General features: G+C 33.7%; 1 protein-coding gene across 2 annotated transcripts in view; it reads left to right on the top strand.

The window, feature by feature from the left end:
• The window catches only part of LOC127726382 (phosphatidylinositol 3,4,5-trisphosphate 3-phosphatase TPTE2-like), a 57823-nt gene that overhangs the window by 9729 nt on the left and 25875 nt on the right, over positions 1-22219 (top strand). The window contains exons 4-15 of one of the 2 annotated variants that reach the window (XM_052233768.1): positions 337-450; positions 1488-1654; positions 2952-3016; positions 4667-4727; positions 5093-5174; positions 6020-6170; positions 9881-9961; positions 10499-10604; positions 11820-11917; positions 12562-12657; positions 13452-13525; positions 15103-15659. In XM_052233768.1, the coding sequence (XP_052089728.1) occupies positions 337-450; positions 1488-1654; positions 2952-3016; positions 4667-4727; positions 5093-5174; positions 6020-6170; positions 9881-9961; positions 10499-10604; positions 11820-11917; positions 12562-12657; positions 13452-13525; positions 15103-15208 (1201 nt within the window). In that variant the 3' untranslated portion in view covers positions 15209-15659. Of the gene's footprint in view, positions 1-336; positions 451-1487; positions 1655-2951; positions 3017-4666; positions 4728-5092; positions 5175-6019; positions 6171-9880; positions 9962-10498; positions 10605-11819; positions 11918-12561; positions 12658-13451; positions 13526-15102; positions 15660-22219 lie in introns of those variants that run through there. The other variant, XM_052233769.1, reaches the window with a different exon arrangement.

The following is a 22219-nucleotide window of genomic DNA, read 5'->3' as shown; positions in this document are numbered from 1 at the left end:
CCAAACAAAGTACCACGCCCATTAGCATATAAACGTGTTTCGTCCCTGAAAAACAGCTACTGCACTTTATATAAATCTTATTATGGTGCTATAGTAAAAATAAGATTAAAAAGTTTTCCTCGGACAATTTCTAGAGTTCTTATAGACGATCTTTGGAAAGAGATACATGTTAGATAAATTGGCAGGAAATAACGTATTGGTACCTACTCGAATTGAATTTAAGCTTTCTCAACTTTCAATTTTTATTAAACGGATTTTTGTAACGCTCTTTGTTTTACTGTTTTTGATTTAGTATTATACGAAGACAGTTAGTAATTAAGTATTATTTCATTGTAGAAAACGATTTTTTAAGAGTGTGATGGACGTTTTAGATATGATTATAGTGTTTGCCACATTTATCTTTGATGTAGCAACTTTTGTAGTTGGTGTGTCTACGAACGACTACTCCAGGTATTCATATAGTTGTACATAGTCTTTAAAAAATTAATCAAACAGATTAGTTTGACATGAAGTCCTCTTTCAGTTCGCTGGTGAGGCAGAGAAAAACGATTGTTTTTATTATGAAAAAAGTACCCAAGTACAATTCGAATAAATTGATTATCCTATTTTGAAACTAAAGATTTTGTAAACTACCAACTGCTCGACATCATATGATGATTCTTTATTTATTTTTAACTCAGTCGCTTCTCTTCTTCGATCAAATGCTTCATAAAGTGGCTAACAGTTGATATTTCACAGTTAATGTATCAAGATGCAGATTACCTGATAAGCGGTACATTAGGAAACGTCTTCTTTAACGGCATGTTATCAATTGTTCATGATTTCATTTTGTGGCCAGGTTGCTGGAAAAAGTTGACGAACATGCATGCTTTAATATAGTAAACCAACTAACTTTCATGTTGACTCTTTCTTCATGACTTCGAGGCGATACATTTCGTGTTATTGTTCTACTATCAAAGTCTTATAATAAATACATTGATAAAAAGTAGCCAAGTATTTAGTTGCATCAGCCTTTGAACTTTAGTTCTTTAAATGTCTTTGAACACGAAAATGCTGATCGAATATAAAGTCCACCGATTTCTTGATTTGTAGAATCGTACGGATACAAAAGAAAATGTAAAATAAAATATATACACATTACACCGGACTCAAATTTAATTGTTATATGATTGGCATAAATGTTAAATGAAAATTACAACAATTGTGCATGAAGATAGAATGTGTTGTTACATGAAAATCTGATCGATTCTCCTGATAACTCTGCTTCCATTATTTCTATCAAACCTTAAACTTAGTAGAATGCATAAACTAAACATACAATGACATTTAGACGTCTTTATTGGTTAATTCAGTTGTCTTTTCGTAAACATAAACCACACATCCTCTTTTATTTATATAGCACTTTACACTTAGTAAGATTGAAAACAAAGTTAGATTGTTTACACTAGTATAATTACGCCATTGATCGTCCCTCAATTTCTTTCTAGACTTCCAGTAATTGGACGAGGGTTAAGAATTGTTAGAATATTCCGGTCTATATACATCATGGTCCAACAGTATCGTCACTTTACGAAAGCTGCTAGACAAACTGTATCCCAAAATAAAAGGAGGTACCAGAAAGACGGATTCGATCTGGATCTCTGTTACGTTACAGGTACAGAAATATTAATTGGAAAAAATGAAAATCAATTACTTTGTAGATTAAGGTAGATGGGGTGGTTAATTAAAATCCATAGAAGTTTTCAATAATTTGTCAAAGTGTAGTTTATATCATGCTTTTTTTTTGAAAAATAAAGAAAAGTGTGGGTCACCGGGCTTTTTTTCACGCTACAGGTGGTGCAAAATTGTCAGATTTTGTATAGATTATGCATGGAAAACCCAATTTAGTGTGAAAGAAAACTACACCATAGAATTTAAGATAAAATAAGAGAAGATACTAGCTCTAATAATATGCTTTCAGATAAGAAAAAGAAAAAATGAGGTCACCGGACTCGTTTTTTTGCTACATAATAAAATAAGTAAATTCACAACACATTCTATAATGAAAGTTGCTTTATCTGAGTTATCTCCCTTTATATCTGAGTTATCTCCCCTTATGTGGCAAAGTTGAAAAAAAAAATGAATCAAATAAAAATATTCTGTTTTCTGTAAAATACAGCCGTAAATATGATGAAACACAAATTTTTCTATATTCATATGAAACGTCTTACATATGAATTACATACTACTCTCTAAATTTGCACATTTGATTAAAGATCTAGACCGATTGTTATCTGCTATTTCAAAATCCAAGATGAAGGAAGACACCCCAGCTACCTTAAACATTCATGAACGTCTTTATTTTTTTTTAAAGAAACAGCTTTATGCTGATTGAAAATGAATGCGACAGATTAAATAGACCAGTAAATTTAAAAGGATTTATGCTTCTCTTATTCATGTTATGCATGTAGTATCTATATGGAAATTACATTCGATCATCCTGTACATATTGAAATGTGAAAATGAAAACGCGTATGGTACAGATTTCTTTGTACAGGACACGTGTTTGTGGAACCACCTTAATCAGGTACGCTTGAGAACAAATGCAGAGGCAACTGAAGAATATATTCTTTAATGACTATATCAATTCAAAAGGAGTAAACAAGACATATTCAAAACCGTCTTGTTGTCAATTTTGCACGAGGAAAAAGTCAAATAACAAAAAAAGTGAACTCCAAGGAAAATTCAAAAGCTCAAACACATCGACCGAATGGAAAACAACTGCAGTGTACCAATGCTGGCGCGCTGGTTACTAGTTTGCAGGTACCCTCTGGAAATGAACGTCTATTATAAGAAGTAGCGACGAAGTTGTAGAAAAAAAAAACGTTTAGGCTTTTCAAGTTTCCACTTCGTAGTAAGAAATGTAAAGAAGAGGTATATATATAGTTTACAAATATATCATTATCTTACAGAAAGAGTAATTGCTATGTCATTCCCGTCATCCGGTGTAAGGAAACTATACAGAAATCCTATTGAGGTTGGTATATTTAATTGAGTATCCCTGAAACAAGTGCTTTATATGTCTTCTTAAGCAAGTATAAGACGCCTGACTAAATTCATGTTGGAATAAAATGTTGTTATAATAAAATTTATTTACATTATTCTGAAGCTATAAGAATTATATTTAAAAGAGAGGCGTAAGATTCCAAGGGGATATCAGAAAGATAGCAAAGGGATATCAACAAACAAATACCAAAGGAATATCAGAAAGATACCAGAGGGATATCAAACAGATACCAAAGGGATATCAAAAAGATACTAAAGGGATAGCAAAGAGATACCAAAGGGATATCAAAGAGATACCAAAGGGATATCAAAAAGAAGCCAAAGGGATAGCAAAAAGATACCAAAGGGACATCAAAAAGATACCAAAGGGATTTCAGAAAGATACCACCAAAGGGATATCAAAAAGATACCAAAAGGGATAAATATCATACATGTATTACACATTTGTTTCAGGTTATTGATATATTTCTATTTTGGATACCAGAGACAGAAATATTTTTTGTGAAGTTGTATTGTGTATATGTTACAGTAAATAGTATAAGTCATAAGGAACAAGACAGGGGCCCTGACCAACAAAAACAGACGAAAACTATTAACAAATACACATATAAAAAACTCTAACAAAACTAAAAGTTAGTTTTGTCATATGCAACAAATTTTAAAAATGATAAGTCAAGAACAATCCATAACATAAGCTTTCACATAGTTTACTCACGTCAAAACTTATTGACAAAACTATTTGTCAGGCTTACAATTTAGTAAACCAGAAGCGCGTTTCATATAACTAAGATTCATAAGTGGCGCTCAAATTAAAGTAGTTGGAAAGGAAGGCCAAATCATTTACGAATTCGTTGATTTCTCTAAACCTTGCTGAGGCCATCTATTCCTTAGAGTAGAACACCTTAGTGTTTTGACTGCTTTTAACATTTTTATTGTGTAATTTACAGAAATTACCGCATCAATTATATATCATGCTTATGTGGCATGTGAGGGTTTGCTACTGGACTGATGATACTCTGGGATATTTACACCAGCTGTTGTATCTACTCAGTGTTTGTAAACATGATTCCAGCTTGTGATTTAGTTCGCCAGTTTTGTATTTCATCAGTAGTGCTTGAATTAAAATAGTTAGAAGACAAAATCAAATAGGAAGTTTTAGCACATTGAAAACCAACAATCTGTGAATAATAAATGTATAGAAAATGACCACATTAATGATGAGTGTTAATTGACTATTTGGTGTGTGAAACCTTCGGAACCAAAACATCAATCGGCAGTTTTATCGACCAAGAGTTTGCAAATAGCTATCATAAATACCAGGCTTATATTTTAGTACGCTACATGCCATTTCGTCTACATTAGACCAATTAGCGGTTCTCCAATTAAATATGCAATGAAAGCGTAAAAGCGAACAACCTTATAGTTTAATGGCTTACGTTAGTTTTAAGTCTGTATTTGAATGATACAATTAAATGATGTTTAAGTTTAAATAAAAAAAAAAACATTACAATAAATGAACAATATTGGAATCGGCGAATGATCTACGTTTACCAGAAACGATAAATAAATAGATCTAGAAATAAAAATGTATTGAAATTAGATTTAGTTTTTTCAATTTTAGGATGTAGCCAGATTTTTAGATACAAAACATAAAGATCACTACAGAGTTTATGATTTATGCAGTAAGTATGAATAACAACCAACAAAGTGTATTTATATTTCCTAATTGAAAAGCAAAACAAAAATAAAAATGAACAGGTTGTCGACTACTTTTGGTATATTTATATCAGTTTCTGCACTGAAAACAACAACTGCTTTTTTCGAATGCTTCAGTATTTTATAACTTGAAAAAGAACAAAGAAGGTGGCAAAAATGGGGGAGGCAATCAAAATCCGTCATGACTTTTTATTAGAATTAATGCTGTCATATCTCTATTATCCTTATACATGTAATGGCTGTCCGAATTGATAAACAATTCAAAGTTTGTGTTCTTACCAGGAAACTATTATTGTTTCGTGCAAATCTAACAGCATCATCTATTTTGCAGGTGAACGTAACTACGACCCAAATAAATTCCACGGAAGAGTAGAACGCTTGTTTATAGATGACCATAACGTTCCAATCCTTGAGTAAGTATATAGAAAAATTAGGTTTTTCTTACGACACAGGGACTGTTATAAGTAAAAAAAAAATGTTTTAAACAGTTTATCAGTAATGCGGATTGACGTTTTGACCATTAATACGATCTCATCAAATTTCTTTTCGTCAACAGAACATGATATTTACCTGAGATTTGTTGATGGGGTTTGTGTCGCTCAGTCTTTAGTTGTCTGTATAGTGTTCTGTGAACTATTTATTTATTTTCGTCTTTTGTTCGTTTTAGCCATGGTGTGTGTGTGTTTTTCGTTTTAGCCATGGTGTGTGTCTGTTTTTCGTTTTAGCCATGGTGTGTGTCTTTTGTTCGTTTTAGCCATGGTGTGTGTCTGTTTTTCGTCGACGTATGGTTTTCCCCTTGGTATCTTCTGTCTTTTTTGTTTGTTCATTGCTTAAATCAGATTGAACTAAATATCCGCTGGTACTGCACCCCTCCTTCAAGTTTTTGCTCTATGTATCCTTGTACGATTCATTATAATGCGTGTTGTTATCAATCAAATTTAACATTACCTAAACATCTACTGAATAGTTACGTAGGTCTATGTACAAAATATGTATTTATTTATTAATTCAAGGTTACATAAGTGAAATTACAAGAACTAAAATAATATGTCTAGTATATATGAAAATTGATTTAAGATTTTTTTTAAAAATTTTCCACCGAATAATACGGTAGTAATAGTTTAACTTAATCATACATATCATGCATTGATATCAGTTTCAATGTTACTGTCTTGGTGTTTTGTGTTTATTTCTGACTATGCTTTACTAGTTTATTGAAACATTTAAGCAAACGTCTGAAATATATAATTCTTTTTAGAGATTTGATAAAGTTTTGTAAGAATGTACGTGAGTGGCTTTCTGAGGATGACAAAAATGTAATAGCTGTCCATTGTAAAGGTGGTAAAGGTAGAACGGGGACCATGATTTGTACTTGGTTGGTCGACTGTGACATGTTCAAAGAGGCAGAGGTTAGTAGCTATATAGTAATGTAATGAGGGTGGAACAAGGACTATGCCTACTCTTTTGTGACATGTTTAAAGGAGCAAAAGGTAACATGTATAAGAAATTGTAGTTGGTTAGTTGGCTCTATAAATTTTAAAGAGAAACAATATTTTTGAAAATATGGTATTATAAACAAATACACTGACCAACAGCTGATTAGTCCATCGTGTTTATAGACGAGAAAAAAGAAGAATTATCACTGGAAAAAACATGGGGTCTATAACTGATTATAGTCGACTAAAGTAGTAGTAATGTAACATTGTAAGATCGGATCTATAACTGATTATAGTCGACTAAAGTAGTAGTAACGTAACATTGTAAGATCGGATCTATAACTGATTATAGTCGACTAAAGTAGTAGTAATGTAACATTGTAAGATCGGATCTATAACTGATTATAGTCGACTAAAGTAGTAGTAATGTAACATTGTAAGATCGGATCTATAACTGATTATAGTGGACTAAAGTAGTAGTAACGTAACATTGTAAGATCGGATCTATAACTGATTATAGTCGACTAAAGTAGTAGTAATGTAACATTGTAAGATCGGATCTATAACTGATTATAGTCGACTAAAGTAGTAGTAACGTAACATTGTAAGATCGGATCTATAACTGATTATAGTCGACTAAAGTAGTAGTAACGTAACATTGTAAGATCGGATCTATAACTGATTATAGTCGACTAAAGTAGTAGTAATGTAACATTGTAAGATCGGATCTATAACTGATTATAGTCGACTAAAGTAGTAGTAATGTAACATTGTAAGATCGGATCTATAACTGATTATAGTGGACTAAAGTAGTAGTAACGTAACATTGTAAGATCGGATCTATAACTGATTATAGTCGACTAAAGTAGTAGTAATGTAACATTGTAAGATCGGATCTATAACTGATTATAGTCGACTAAAGTAGTAGTAACGTAACATTGTAAGATCGGATCTATAACTGATTATAGTCGACTAAAGTAGTAGTAACGTAACATTGTAAGTGTTTATAGAGACAGATGCCAGTGGTTCAAAATGGTTAGAAAAGGGGACATGACGTAATTGCTTACACTACTGCAAATGATAATAAGAGCCAGAGGCATACTTCTGTTTATGGTAGCATAGTACGGATATAAAAGAGACTATGGACTACTATCGTGTTACCCAAACTCTTTGAGAGGCAGAGGTTTGTTGTAAGATCTTGTAACGTAATGCAGGTAGATCGGGGTCTTTAAGCAATTTGTACACTATCAGTAAACTTATATGCTAGTGTAACGTGTATCTGGGCGGGGGCGTTTTAATATTTTTATCCTCGGTTCGTACCAGTTTCCTGTGATTGGACAATTTGTACCGAACAAACTGTCTCAGCCTATCCTATATCCTGTCAGCAGGTTTCAAACAATTCACTTTGTTTAACTAACGCTGCTGCTTGCTTTAAACTATTTACTTTCCTACCTTTCCGATGTGCACTGTCTGCTGTCTTCGGTACAAATGACAAATTTTACTGAGTAGCTACCCACTATTTATACTAAGAACGCCGACTTCGAAGATATCACCCTAACAACAACGAGTCTCATAGCAACCAAGGATAAAGGGATGTTTTTCGATGGCGTTTTCAACGATAAGAAGGTCAAATGGGTAAATTCCGAGAGAAATCGGAGAAAACATAACTGTAGAAATATTATAATATTCATAGACTGTAAATTCGTAACACTAGTTTTGTCCTTTTCACTCGCTCTGGTAAAACAGAAGTAAAATTTTAACCCAACTGATGATAGTAGAATAGAAAAAAATAAGAGGATGTGGTATGATTGGCAATGAAACAACTCTCCACCATAGAAGTAAGCAACTTAAAGTTCACCATACGGCCTTCAACAATGAGCAAAACCCGTTCCGTATTAGATATTGCGCTCCAAATGTCTTTTAAGGCAACGAGAAATCGGGATGATTTTCGTTAAGTTTTAAAAGAATTAAGATAAAGCAATCTTAAGCAATAGTCAATCATGATGAAATAACGGAATGTTTACAGTACGAGAAACGGACTCATCAAACATTCAATATCTGCTTCTACGTATCTGCATTTTCATCATTTATTACACAATATATAATCGGAGAAAAATATCAACGTGGGAAATAAAATGTGGTTTTTATACGTTGATATGCATTTTCTATGCAGTTAGAAAACCGATAAACAGTAATTATAGCTTTATGAATAATTTTTCATGCGGGCAATTAATGGATGTTTTACTTGCTATTAACTTGATTTAAGTACAGAATAATGCATATAGATTGTCCATGTACCAGTGAAGCATACAGGATACAGTTCAGTATCCTGTATCATGTACCAGTGAAGCATACAGGATACAGTTCAGTATCCTGTATCATGTACCAGTGTAGCATACAGGATACAGTTCAGTATCCTGTATCATGTACCAGTGAAGCATACAGGATACAGTTCAGTATCCTGTATCATGTACCAGTGAAGCATACAGGATACAGTTCAGTATCCTGTATCATGTACCAGTGAAGCATACAGGATACAGTTCAGTATCCTGTATCATGTACCAGTGAAGCATACAGGATACAGTTCAGTATCCTGTATCATGTACCAGTGAAGCATACAGGATACAGTTCAGTATCCTGTATCATGAACCAGTGAAGCATACAGGATACAGTTCAGTATCCTGTATCATGTACCAGTGAAGCATACAGGATACAGTTCAGTATCCTGTACCATGTACCAGTGAAGCATACAGGATACAGTTCAGTATCCTGTATCATGTACCAGTGAAGCATACAGGATACAGTTCAGTATCCTGTATCATGTACCAGTGTAGCATACAGGATACAGTTTAGTATCCTGTATCATGTACCAGTGAAGCATACAGGATACTGAACTGACTCATGATAGGTACACATTATTTCAGTTCTTCAAGCATATGGGATCACATTCCATCTAACAACACTTTAGTTTGTTTGTTTGATTGTATGTGTTAAAGAAAGGTTTCCTTTTGTGTTAAACGCTTGGTAACACTGTAGCTTACAATTTGGACGTAGGTAGTATTCGATAATTTAAAAGGTACAATGATACCGAAAAACAATAATAAGTAGTTGCTTATTCAAATAAAAAACGCTTATATCTTTTTCTACACGTGTAAATTATAAATTGAACGCTTGTTGTTCGCCTTTCGTTTATTGTCAAATATCTCATGCATGTTTAGGACCTGACTAATACAGTACAATAAATGTATATCTATTAGGAACGGTTTGCAATGGATGAAAGGAGATTCAGACTGCATGGAAAAGGGAGTGCGCCATGTTATGGTAAAACTTGCCTTGTTGCAATTCCTCCGAAGAGCTGAAATAGTGTGGAATGGTCTAAACCCGATTCATCGGATCCAATATTCCGTTTTATCTTGACGTGGCTGTGAATTTATACATCCCATACAGCCATACATACCCACATGAAGAAACAGACCTTGCTTTCAGATGGAAGCTGTCCAGATTACTTATTTCTGTACGCTATCACATTTTTGATATCAAATATTTTTAAAATAGTATATATAAGAATTTAAAGCAGATGAGGTTCACGGCAATGAAAGGAACTCTTAACCAGAAAGCTATATATTTATACGTCTTAACACCTGAACCAAAGAATAATTCATTATTCTGATTTATGATTTCAGAGTAGTCTGGATTATTTTGGAGGTAGACGAACAGACCTTAGTGTTGGTACAACATTCCAAGGCGTGGAAACGCCAAGTCAGGTAAATCAAACTTTTCATATATGTTTATAAAGACAATTAATTGCTTTTGTTTATGTACTACTTTGTAATCACTATAAAACTGATTTTCGTGCCCAGACTATCCGTAATACGTGGACTAAAACCTCTGTCAAAAACATTTCTGTGTTTTTATCAATCGCGTATAAGTACATCGTTGCTGCTGTTCAAGATATTAATAGTTTTGTTTTCATTTTAGTAATTATCATAGCAGTTGTATAAAGTGGTTGAGATTCCAGTGGGCATTGATGAGCCTTCATTCAACTGCGACTCAACTGTGTGTATATTTTATAAATTCATTGTTTACTTGTATAATAAATACACACACGAAGGGCGTTAGCCCGATTGAGTGTATCTTATTTACTCCAAAATATTTCAGTTTTGGAGGGGTCTTCCATCAATTTTATTTTATTTTATGGTACAGCATGATAAATAATGCAGGATATCAAATTGGTAAAAAAACATTTTAAGGCAACTTTGTGTAAAACTCAAATTTAACAAAATATTTTTCATTTTATTTAGAGTAGATATGTTGGTTATTATGAAAATGTAAAGAAAGACTACGATGGAGAATGTCCTCCAGTAATTAACCTGAAAATCACAAGTATCAAAATAACAGGCATAAATGGTAGGTATTCTATCGTGGTAAAACTAACTGCGTTGTATTATTACTTTTTTTCTCAAAATAACCTTGAACAGAATATGCAAAAGCTATATGGATATGTAATTATCTTCATATTTTATATATTTGTACTAATTAACTTTCTAGTTTTGGGTGAATGTTTGAATGGTTATAATGAGCTGTTATAACAATTAGCTTTAGCGACGCGTGAAGTTCAGCACATTTAGTGGGCGTACTGATAATTGAACTCATTGCACGTTCGAACGTTGACAGTTTATCTGAAGAAAAACGTTTTAACAAAGACTTGCATTGACTTACTTGTATTGATACCTAAACTTTATCATGAAAAAACAGGGAATTATCTTCCATCAGCAATAGACATGCTTCATGTATATGACTGTCCCAGGTAGAGTTTGTAAGTCTGTGGTCATCTTCGCTAGCTAAGGGTTACGATCCACTCTCCTCCTCTCCATCCTTGGCAGATTAAGCCAACATTTGTGATAACAATGTTGCGCCATCTATCGGTTAATTAAAGTCACGCCCATTCCGAATACATTTTTCTTGACCAATGGTAGCACATTAACACTCTTCAGTGTGGAGGTAAAAACATGGAAGCGTCTAGAGTTTACAAACTTGGTGAAACAGGAAACGAAAATTTACGTTGAAGTCCCAACATGTGTGCAAGATACATACACAGGAACTTCTATTACTTGATTAAGAACATTAAATTTGTCTCTTAATATATCGTCGTATGTTTTTTGGGTAAAGGCTCGTCGCACAATCAGCACGTGGCAATTGTTTACCTACATATTTTACATTTACACGTGATCATGATATAGGCACTTTTGATTGGATGCAGCCTGTTACCACTGCAACCAATGAAAATCATTACCTCGTGGATCTGAAATTCTCTCTTAATCCGCCATGGGTGGAGAGGAGGGGAGTGGATCATAACCCTTGGCTAGCGAAGATGGTCTGTGGTTGTCGTTGGTTTCTGTCTTGAAATAATGTTTTAGCATAAATTCGGCCGTTTGTTGTTTCACATTTAGTCGGTGCCTTTTATAGCTTTCTACGGTACAAGCATAAAAAGTATACGTGGTATGTTCACCCTTCATTGTGTTGTAAAACTGTTGTCTCTTTGCCATTTACCTTTCCTTATATTCATAATAAAAACTATGACGCCATAATCTGCATATGAAAATAAGACATTTTTTTCCCTAGATATTGGAAAAGGAGATGGGTCAGACTTAGCGATGGAAATATACAAAAACAAAGAAAAGGTCCATACGGTACAATTTGGAAAACAAATAAACTGTCAGGTAATTGTAGCAAACATCTTCGAAAATGTAGGCAACCTTTTATTTTTTCTGTTGACGAGTTTCATTATATTTGGTACTGCATTTTGAATAAATAGGCTTTTTGTTTAGTAGCAATGGTGAAAAAGTAAGAAATAAGACATTGTTGTACCGATTATTGATATTTCTTAATGATAGCCTTCACGAAACTGTAAAAACAGGAAGATGATAGCTAGGGGTAATCGAAAAACAATATTCGACAGAAAACAGACAATATCATGTCAAAACCTCACAAAGACGAAGAGAAAAACAGTCCCCAAAACACTACACAGAAAACTAAAAAAACAATGCTTAAACCGAAGGTTAATCCAGGTGCTCCGGAAGGGGAATTGTTTCTACTCCACTAAAGACATCCGTCGTGTTGCTCATGACAATTAAAACAATCGATGATAAAATCACTTGTAAAGTCAAGAGACGTATCCAGTCTATTGTCCTAGCGTTCAAATGGAGAAGGTATGATCCTGAAGTCTGTTAAACTTAAACTGCGTGTTCATATGCATATTCAATATATATGTTTACTGTTAAAATACTATATATCGAATTAATATATGCATATGATATGCATATTGTTTGCAAACTGTATCTAACATTTTTTTTTCTTTTGTTAGATTCGACATAATAATTTGAAGAACCTGATAGACGTTCAGATATTAAATTGCCCAGACCTTTACAACGACATCAAACTTCGATTCACCTCAAAATCTGTAAGTATTCAGACATAGTTTACACCAATTACTTTGCATATTAATCAGCAACATGTACATCTGCTTCTCCAACTATAGGCTTAAACTGAACTTGCATCTTATACATGTTGTGTATTAACTTCCGCAGTGTGGCGAAGGTTGACAATTTACAGTCCCCGTCATTCAAATACTCGCTGCTGATTGTATAGGGTTGTAAAAAAGTTGATCGTGCGCACATTTTTAATAATAAGCGCTTCATGCAAAATGTGCTTTGGTCAACGCTTTGACACCCCAATAAAATTATAAAAGGAAGCATGCAATTCTTTAATAAATCTGAAATGTTGATAGCCTGATTGTAATGAAAAGGTTTAATTTAGTGCTTGGTGGAGTCAGACTTGTCCAGTTTTCTTACATGCTCCTGCATCATTCTCATAACTAAATATGAACAACATGAATGCATGATAACTGTTTCAATTACTGCTGGGTTAAAACGCACAAATGACTTCTAATGCCTTTGTCAGATTTTTTTACCTATACTCTAGGTTTACCCTCTTAATCTAGTATTTTTCTTAATATGCCTTGTTAACAGTATAATGATTGGTTTATATAACATTTGCCGCTGGAAGTTGAACACATAACAGTAAAATATTCATGCTGCATTGAAAGTAGTCTGGAAGAATCCAATATTTCCAGTTGGCCTTTTTTCCAATTGAAAATAATTAAAATATATACGTTTTGTTATGTCCTAGCATGTTTTAGCTACAATTTTTAAACATGCAAGTTTAGCTAGTCATGAATATTCTATTTTGTTTCAGTCAAAAGTACCAAAGGTGTATGATAATTGTGCATTTTTCTGCTGGTTCCATACATCATTCATAGAAAATAACAGGTAAGTTTTTTAAGAGTCAATACATTATTCAAATTTGGTATAACCTGCTAACGGAAGGATGATATACTATATAAATGTGTCCGTCCTTTCGTCTGTAAGTTAGGGCCTCGGTGGCCGAGTGGTCTAAGTAGTTACTACTGTAATCACTAGCCAGTCAACACTGAGGTTGTGAGTTCGAACCCCGCTCGTGCGGGTGCACTCGACTCCAATCTTAATTGACTAGGATTGTCAGTTTTCCTATCGAAGGTCGGTGGTTTTCTCCGGGCACTCCGGCTTCCTCCACCAATAAAAACTGGCCGCCACGAAATAGCCCAAAAGCGGTGCTTAAAAGTGGCGTTAAAACACACAAAATCAAATCAAATCGTCTGTAAGTTTCATTACATATTATTTAGCTTCTGTATTATCTATATCAAAAGTGGTCTGCTACAGAATTACAACGTTGTGTCATATAGGCGATTTTATTATCTGTTGGGAAGTCACTTCCTTTTTTTTTTTACTATATTTTGATTTTTATATACCGATGGAGCATGGTATTTTTCTTCTGTATTCAGGGACTATTTGATCTTCAGTGTAGTCTATTGTTAGGACAAGTTGTTAATTTTAAGCGATTTTCAAATTTGCCGAGCAGTCTTTTCCTGTTTGAAGATATTTGAATATTTTAAGTTATTTTACGCACTGGACATTTTGATTTGAGTACTTTATAAAGACTGAAAGTGCATTTTTTATTCGGACAATTGTTGTATTTGAAAATGTCACTTCTATAGTATATGTTGTGATTTGATGATATGAGGTTGATAATAGTGCCGAAATCATATAGTTTGGGTAAAGTATCCCTAAAGTAAATCAAGCTTGTTTAACATTTTTAAATCTATGTTAAAAATAATTCAATCTTGAAGCTAAATGTACTAATTGTCTTTCTCAGTTTCAAGGGCAAGTAGATAAGTATGTAACGTTAAGGTTGGATATACGGAAATTGATCATACAACACTCTGGTTTTTTAATGTCATGACTTATTGTATGACTGTATATAAAACTTTGAGGATCACTGGTTTTGTACAAAAAAGGAGACGACAGGATGTCTGTCATCATTATTTATAATAAGATAGACAAACTAAACTTGGATATGTATTGTCCATGTAGAAAGTGGACATCTTGCATCCTCTTCCCAGATGTATCCCTGTTTCTGATGTTATATTAAGGAACTACAATTAAGTTTTTTTTTAAATCTTCCGCCTGTTGTCGCTATGAACGTAATTTATGTATAACAGATAGATCATAGGGTCAGAGATTTTTTTAAAATAAAACATTTCCTTAAACCTGTACATAAATATTTCCTAGATACAAAATTCTGGTGTGAAAGTTTGACTGTACTTGAAGTAATCGTCTTTCTAACAAAAGATCATTTCTTAATTTTTGAAAGGTGTTGTTTATAGAGCTCGTCTATACATGATAAGATCGATATTCCTTGATTCAACTCTTCTCCTTTCCTATGATAAAGTCTTATAATCAGATTAAGAAATAACACCTTTTGTTTTTCAATACGTTGACTCTACTTAAAATTCTTTCTCTCATTACAGATTATTATTACCGAGAGATGAACTCGATAATCCACACAAAAAGAAGGTTCAGAAGATATACAAAGATGATTTCTCAGTCGAAGTTGGATTTGAAAAGATAAGTTGAAGTAAAACTTTAAAAGATGATAACGTGTCGATGATCGTATTGTCAACATAAATTGGAAAGAAAAGACGACATTTAGATTGAGAGAACAGAATGGAAGAAAATTTGATATTTTCTATCAGGCAACTACAAACAAAGAGATACAATTTGTTTATAATCTCAGTATATCGATCTGGCAGAGACAACGAGAAGGAAAAAACTTCACTAGAAGAAAGTTAACGAAATACAATTTTGTCTGATTTCCTTGTAAATACTTTTCACGTTTGACTTGATATGGACAAAATCGGTTGCTCAGAATTGTGTTATTTGTGCTCTATGACGTTTGTATTTTTTTTTAACTAATTATGTATGTTTTTTATATTGAAACAAATTTCGAAGACGGTACAGAAGGATTTATTTATTTTCAAATGTTATCGTTGTTGTCGTGAAATAAAATCTGATATTTTAAAATGTATTCAACTTATACATATGGAACAGTACCGCTTCAAGTCTTATCTGTTATATTCAAATTCTTTATTAAAAGGTAATGGTAGAAAAAAACGTGTGCAAGATACCAGTCTTATATAATTATGTAGAACAAATGCGTGTTTCGTTTATTTTCGTGACAAATAAAATTGAGAATGGAAATGGGAATGGAAATATGTCAAAGAGACAACAACCTGACCAAAATGCAGAAAACATCCCAAAGCCACCAATGGGTCTTCAACACAGCTAAAAAATCCCGCACCCGGAGGCGGGCTTCAGCTGGCCCCTAAAAAAGTGTATTAGTTCAGTTAAAATGAACATCACACTAAACTCCGAAACATAAAAATGAACTAAAATTTTAATAAACATACAAGATTAAACGTGTTGTTTTCAATTTTTTACAGCACTAGGTCGATACCTCTGCTGGTGGACTATCAGTCCCCGAGGGTATCATCAGCTCAGTAGTCAGTACTTCGGTACTGACATGATTTATAACAAACCTTTCTAAAATTGTTAAATTTTGAAATTATAAAGAAACTAAGGTTTCAACTCCCTCAGGCAAAGTTGACCTTAGATGAATTTGGCGATTTGTTTTAGGTATTTTTGTCATATAGCTCTTCAACTGTTTCGATACTTATACATCCCTCGGATTTCAAATGTTTGGCTTTGAGCGTTCCTGATGAAGGTAAATCCAGAAAAGCGCTTCGGACGCATGAAATTATTAAACGTTTTGTTTTCAATTTTTTAACAAAGACCAGAGGCTCCTGACTTGGGACAGACGCAAAAAAATTCAACGGGGTTAAAAATGTTTTCTGAAAAATCAACCCTCCCCTATACCTGTAGCCAATGTAGAATAAACAAACACACAGTAATACGCACAGTAAAACTCAGTTTAAAAGAAGAACGAGTCCGATGTCAAAATAGGTAACATAGCATATAGGAACTAATTTCTTTTTAATTTCCCCCCTGTAATTTTCAATGAAATTTGACCACTGGCAATGGACCAAATGCAAACTAATTTTGGAATGAACACATATATATTTCGGAGCGCCCATAGGCAAATTCTATAGATATACAAAGCTTTAACATGGGTCAGTTAATAAGGCAAAGACTAGGGATTTTGACGAAATATTATAAAGCATAGTCTAGTACATTTATCGTGTTTTATTACCTCCCCAAAGAGAAAATTATTCTTATTGATTTTTTCATAGGTTGGGTGCAGGCCTAAAGTTCAGAAAGCGTCCCGCCGTCTTATTTTTGTTAATAAACATTATTTTTAGATTTCATAAACAAAATGTATGTTCCAAAATGTACAAATCATGTACGGCACCGACCATACATCATTTGTAAAGTACCTATTTGTTTTAAATACATGTAACTTGTTCAACTCTGAATTTCGTCAAAAAAAATGTGTGATAAAGGAATAGAAAATATTTATTTTCTTAAGAAAATTAGGAAGTAAAACAACATTGAGTTTATAAAAAATGCCTTCCTCGTGAAAGTTATTGAGCAAATAACACAGTCGAAAATACCGCGAACTATACCCCGCCGCCCTCTTCCCAAAAAAATATTGTTGAGTTGTGCCTTACATGAAATCGTATTATTTATTACATTTTTCGCGTTTTGGTACTGTTTCTTAGAGATATAAACCACATATTCTTATATCTATGAATAAAACATATGCAGATACAAATACTGGATTACACATGAAGATAAGTATGTCATATGAATCTGCAGCTTTACAAAGTACCTCAACGGAGGAGTAATTGAAACTTAATTCGATAAAATGGTATCCATTGTTATATATTCGTTCAATAAGAATATTTTTTATTAAATTATTCACTAGCAATTTTACTACTCATGGTAATAATAAATTATGATACAGTAAGTAATATATTAACAATATGGAAAAAAGCATTGTCAATAACTCTCCATATACAACAAAACTAAACTGACCTTATTTGATTTCGAAGAAAATGAGATATTATATTTCTATTGCATTATAAACTAGAGACTCTCAAGAGCCTGTGTCGCTCACCTTGGTCTATGGGCATATCAAACAAAGCACACTCTCCAATATTGTAGACGAGAATAGACTTCAAGACACAAATTTCTATTTTGTTGATCTTGTATTACTGATCTTTTAGTCTGTTTAGTTTCTTTGACTTATAAATAGATCTTGCCTTGCTGATCATTTTTGTGATTTAGAATGTTTATTTATCTATCATAATTTAAATCATATGAGACTTAACAGAAAAAAATGTTTCTCTCTAAATATCATAGTTTTCATGATAATAGTCAAAAATGAAAAAACAAATTTGTAAAATTTGTCATTTATGGGCAATAACTCATATAGGAATTTGTCTTACAGTTTTGATGTATATATGGACAATTGGTAGAGCTCATTATTCTAAACATATTTTTCATTCAGATTTTCTCTTTTTATAACGGTTCAAAAAATAATAGAAAAAACTTGCTTTTTACCGCTATGTTCTATTTTTAGCCATGTTGGTTGGAAGGTGGGGTTATCTGACACATTTTTTAACTAAATACCTTAATGATGATTGTGGCCAAGTTTGGTTAAATTAGTCTCAGTAGTTTCAGAGGAGAAGATTTTTGTAAAAGATTACAAAAATTTACAAAAAATTGTCAAAAATTGAATATGAAGGGCAATAACTCATAAAGGGGTCAATTGACCATTTTGGTCATGTTGACTTATTTGTAGATCTTTCTTTGCTTAATAATTTTGCTGTTTACAGTTTATCTGTATCTATTATTATTTTCAAGATAATAACCAAAAACTGCAAAACTTCCTTACAATTACCATGGGCAGCAACCTATCAACAGGTTGTCTGGTGCGTCTAAAAATTTCAGGGCAGATAGATCTTGACCTGATGAACATTTTTCTCCCAATGTCAGATTTGCTGTAAATGCTTTAGTTTCAGAGATATAAGCCAAACACTGCATTTTTGCCATGGCGGCCATCTTAATTGATGGGCGGGGTCATCAGATACATTTTTTTAAACTAGATACCCTAAGGATGATTTAGGCCAAGTTTGGTTCAATTTTGCCCAGTAGTTTCAGAGAAGAAGGTTTTGCTGTTTACAGTTTATCTGTATCTATTATAATAATCAAGATAATAACCAAAAACTACAAAATTAAACTAAAATTACCAATTATGGGGCAGAAACCCAACAACGGGTTGTCTGATGCGTCTAAAAATTTTAGGGCAGATAGATCTTGACCTGATTAACAATTTTATCCCTGTAAGATTTGCTCTAAATGCTTTAGTTTTAGAGCTATAAGCCAAGAACTGCATTTTACCTCCATGTTCTATTTTAGCCATTTGCGGCTATCTTCGTTTATGGGCGGGGTCATCGGATATATTTTTCAAACTAAATACCCTAAGGATGATTTAAGCCAAGATTGGTGTCATTTGGCCAAGTAGTTGTAGAGGAGAAGATTTTTGTAAAAGTTAACGGATGACGACGAGGACGGACGACGGACGCCTAGTGATGAGAAAAGCTCACTTTGCCCTTTTAGGCCAGGTGAGCTAAAAATGAGGAAAATATTTAAAGTCAATACTTTTTCCCGAAAGAAAAAATATACAATGTTTCTTAAAACTTAATTAAATATTCATGCAACGTTAATAATTCATGGAAATAGCAACCGAAACATCTATGTGTTTCCGAGTTTAACAATCTTCCGCATTATGAAACTCTACTTGATACATTTATAGTGATTTAATTTTAAAGTTAATCTATTTTAACAATAATTGTAGGAGGTAAGCTGTTTACTTTATCATGTTTATTGCTTAATGTGTTTACAATAAATATTGTATTTTTATCATGCATAAAGCTGAAATATCATTTTCTGCATATCATAACTTTTTGTATGTAACACAGCCAATCCATATTTAAAGGTATGGCTGAAATGTACAACGGATGTGTAAATCGATCCTGTAAATTTCGTATCAATTTGAAACCTGTGTCTAGCAAATTCGACAAAGTCAGCTGAGTTTTGTGGATGATCGGAGTAAATCTAAAAAGACAAACAACAGTATACGTGACCATATTACGTATATATTATTCTTTCTCTGTGGCAATCGTCTTTGTTGTTCATAAAACAAAATACTTACTATTAATATAAAGATAATAAGATGTGGCATGATTGCCAATGAGACAACAAGAGACCAAATGATATAGAAGAAGTTCACAATGAGCAAATGCCATACCACATAGTAAAGTCCCCTAAAATGACAAATGAAAATAATTCAAACGCGAATATTTAAGGCCTAATTTTTGTACAAAACAATAAAAGAATTGGAATACGATCATAATGATAAACAGAAACAAACGACAACCAATGAATTACAGGCTCCTTATTTGGGATAGGCACAAGCACACATAATGTGGCGTGGTTAAACATGTATGCTACCGCAAAACCATCCCCACAGTGATTTAACAAATGATAACAAACAAATAAACTGAAACCTAGCTAGTTCATTAAAGATTTTGTGTTTGATCTAATCCGGGATTTAACCCACCATTATCATCATCACATAGAGCATACACAGTACCATGTGACCATTACCATCACCCAGAACACACATACTCCGGAACCCAGTAGTGCCATGCGACCTTACAAGCAGAGCATATATGTAACACTCCTAAACGTGTCCATCTCCCTAAAAGTGCCCTTTTCCCCCTAACGTGTCTATTTCGCCCAAACGTGTCCTTCAATTCCCAAATCGCCCATACGTGTCCAATTTCACTTCCCCAAACGTGTCCGATAATTGTTTTTTCGCCAAAACGTGTCCACTTTAAGACGTCTGAAAGTCTCCAAACTTTTAGCGCTAATATGTCCCCAATGCAGTCAATAACGTCTACGGCAATTCAATTCTCGGAGACAACATTTAAGATGTCGGGTTTCGAGTAGATCCTATTAAAAGATTAAAGCCGCATTCAAAAGACATAAATGCTGAGGTATTTTGGCACAATTACTGGAAATTAATAAAGGAACAGAGTTTAAAGAAGATAACCCAAAATTTGTTAGCATTAGTTTGTTCAACGCCGGCTGTTTATATTTAAATTAGCATAATTGAAAGTTTGACTTGCAACATATAGATTAACTCTTTACTGTTGATTGCTTAAAGTCCAGTTACAAATATTTCAGGCATATTCAGGACGACAAAATAATAACAATAAATACATTTCTTGTTTCTCGTTTTTTATATAGAATAGACCGTTGGTTTTCCCGTTTGAATGGTTTTACACTAGTCATTATTGGGGGCCCTTTATAACTTGCTGTTCGGTGTGAGCCAAGGCTTCGTGTTGAAGACCGTACTTTGACCTATAATGGTTTTTCTTGTACAAATTGTGACTTGGATGGAGAGTTGTCTCATTGGCACTCATACCAATTTTCTTTTATCTAATAAGGTAGATCTAAGTATCTCTTCCTACATGAGGTTTCGGATTTAACATCCCCATTATGACAGGACGTGGCTGCGTACTTTTCCATCCATCAGAGCCAAATGGACGCCCAACTTTGGCAAGAATCTACTAGTAACTGTCGGTTGGATCATGACATGATTAATCCTTTTTCTATTCTCCATTCACGTTTGGAGGTAGAACAATAGATGGAAAAGTCAATTAAAAGGAATACTTTCCAAAAGAAGAACAATAACCAAAAGTTATTAAACAAAATTATAAGTTTTAATATTGGTGGACATGTAATTGTTACATGTAGGTCAAAAATTAAATTAATTTTTGCGCATTTGAAAATATGGACAAGATTGAGCGTTCATTAAAGGAATCGTTTTGCTTTGTATGGACACGTTTCGGGGAAATGACACGTTTGTGCGTTGATAAAAATGACACGTTTCGGCGCCCTTTTGCAACTAGACATCTTTTGAATTTATCGACGTCATATGGACACGTTTAGGGCAATTGGACACGTTTGAGGGGACGGAAACGTTTCTGACTGTGACACATATATACCACCATATGACCATAACTCAAAAGCATACACAGTGTCATGCTACATGTACCATTGCCTTACCAAGAGCATACACAGTACCTTGCGACTACTTCCCTCATTCAGAGCAGACACAGTATCATGCAACCATTACCCTCACTCAGAGCATAAACACTACCATGCGACCATTACCCTCAACCAGAGCATACACAGTACCGTGCGACCATTACCCTCACCTAGAGCATAAACAGTGCCTCGCGACCATTACCCTCAGCCAGAGCATACACTACCATGTAACCTTTGCCTCACCTAGAGCAGACAGAGTACCATGCGACCATTACCCTCAGCCAGAGCATACACAGCACCATGCAACCTTTGCCCTCACCCAGAGCAGACACAGTACCATTCAACCATTGCATCACCCAGATCATATACAGTACTATGCAACCCGTGTCTCACTCAGAGCAGACACGGTATATTACGACCATACATTCAACATGTTAAAGGAAAACCACGTGTTGTAAGCATTGCTTTTCTAATGATAACAGAGAAAAATACACAACTGACATTATA

The sequence above is a fragment of the Mytilus californianus genome, unplaced genomic scaffold (genome assembly GCF_021869535.1).
Source record: "Mytilus californianus isolate M0D057914Y unplaced genomic scaffold, xbMytCali1.0.p SCAF_17, whole genome shotgun sequence".
In the NCBI taxonomy this organism is placed as follows: Eukaryota; Metazoa; Mollusca; class Bivalvia; order Mytilida; family Mytilidae; genus Mytilus; species Mytilus californianus.
Note: the sequence above shows the minus strand (reverse complement) of the source record. Positions and strands in the feature narration are given on the sequence as shown.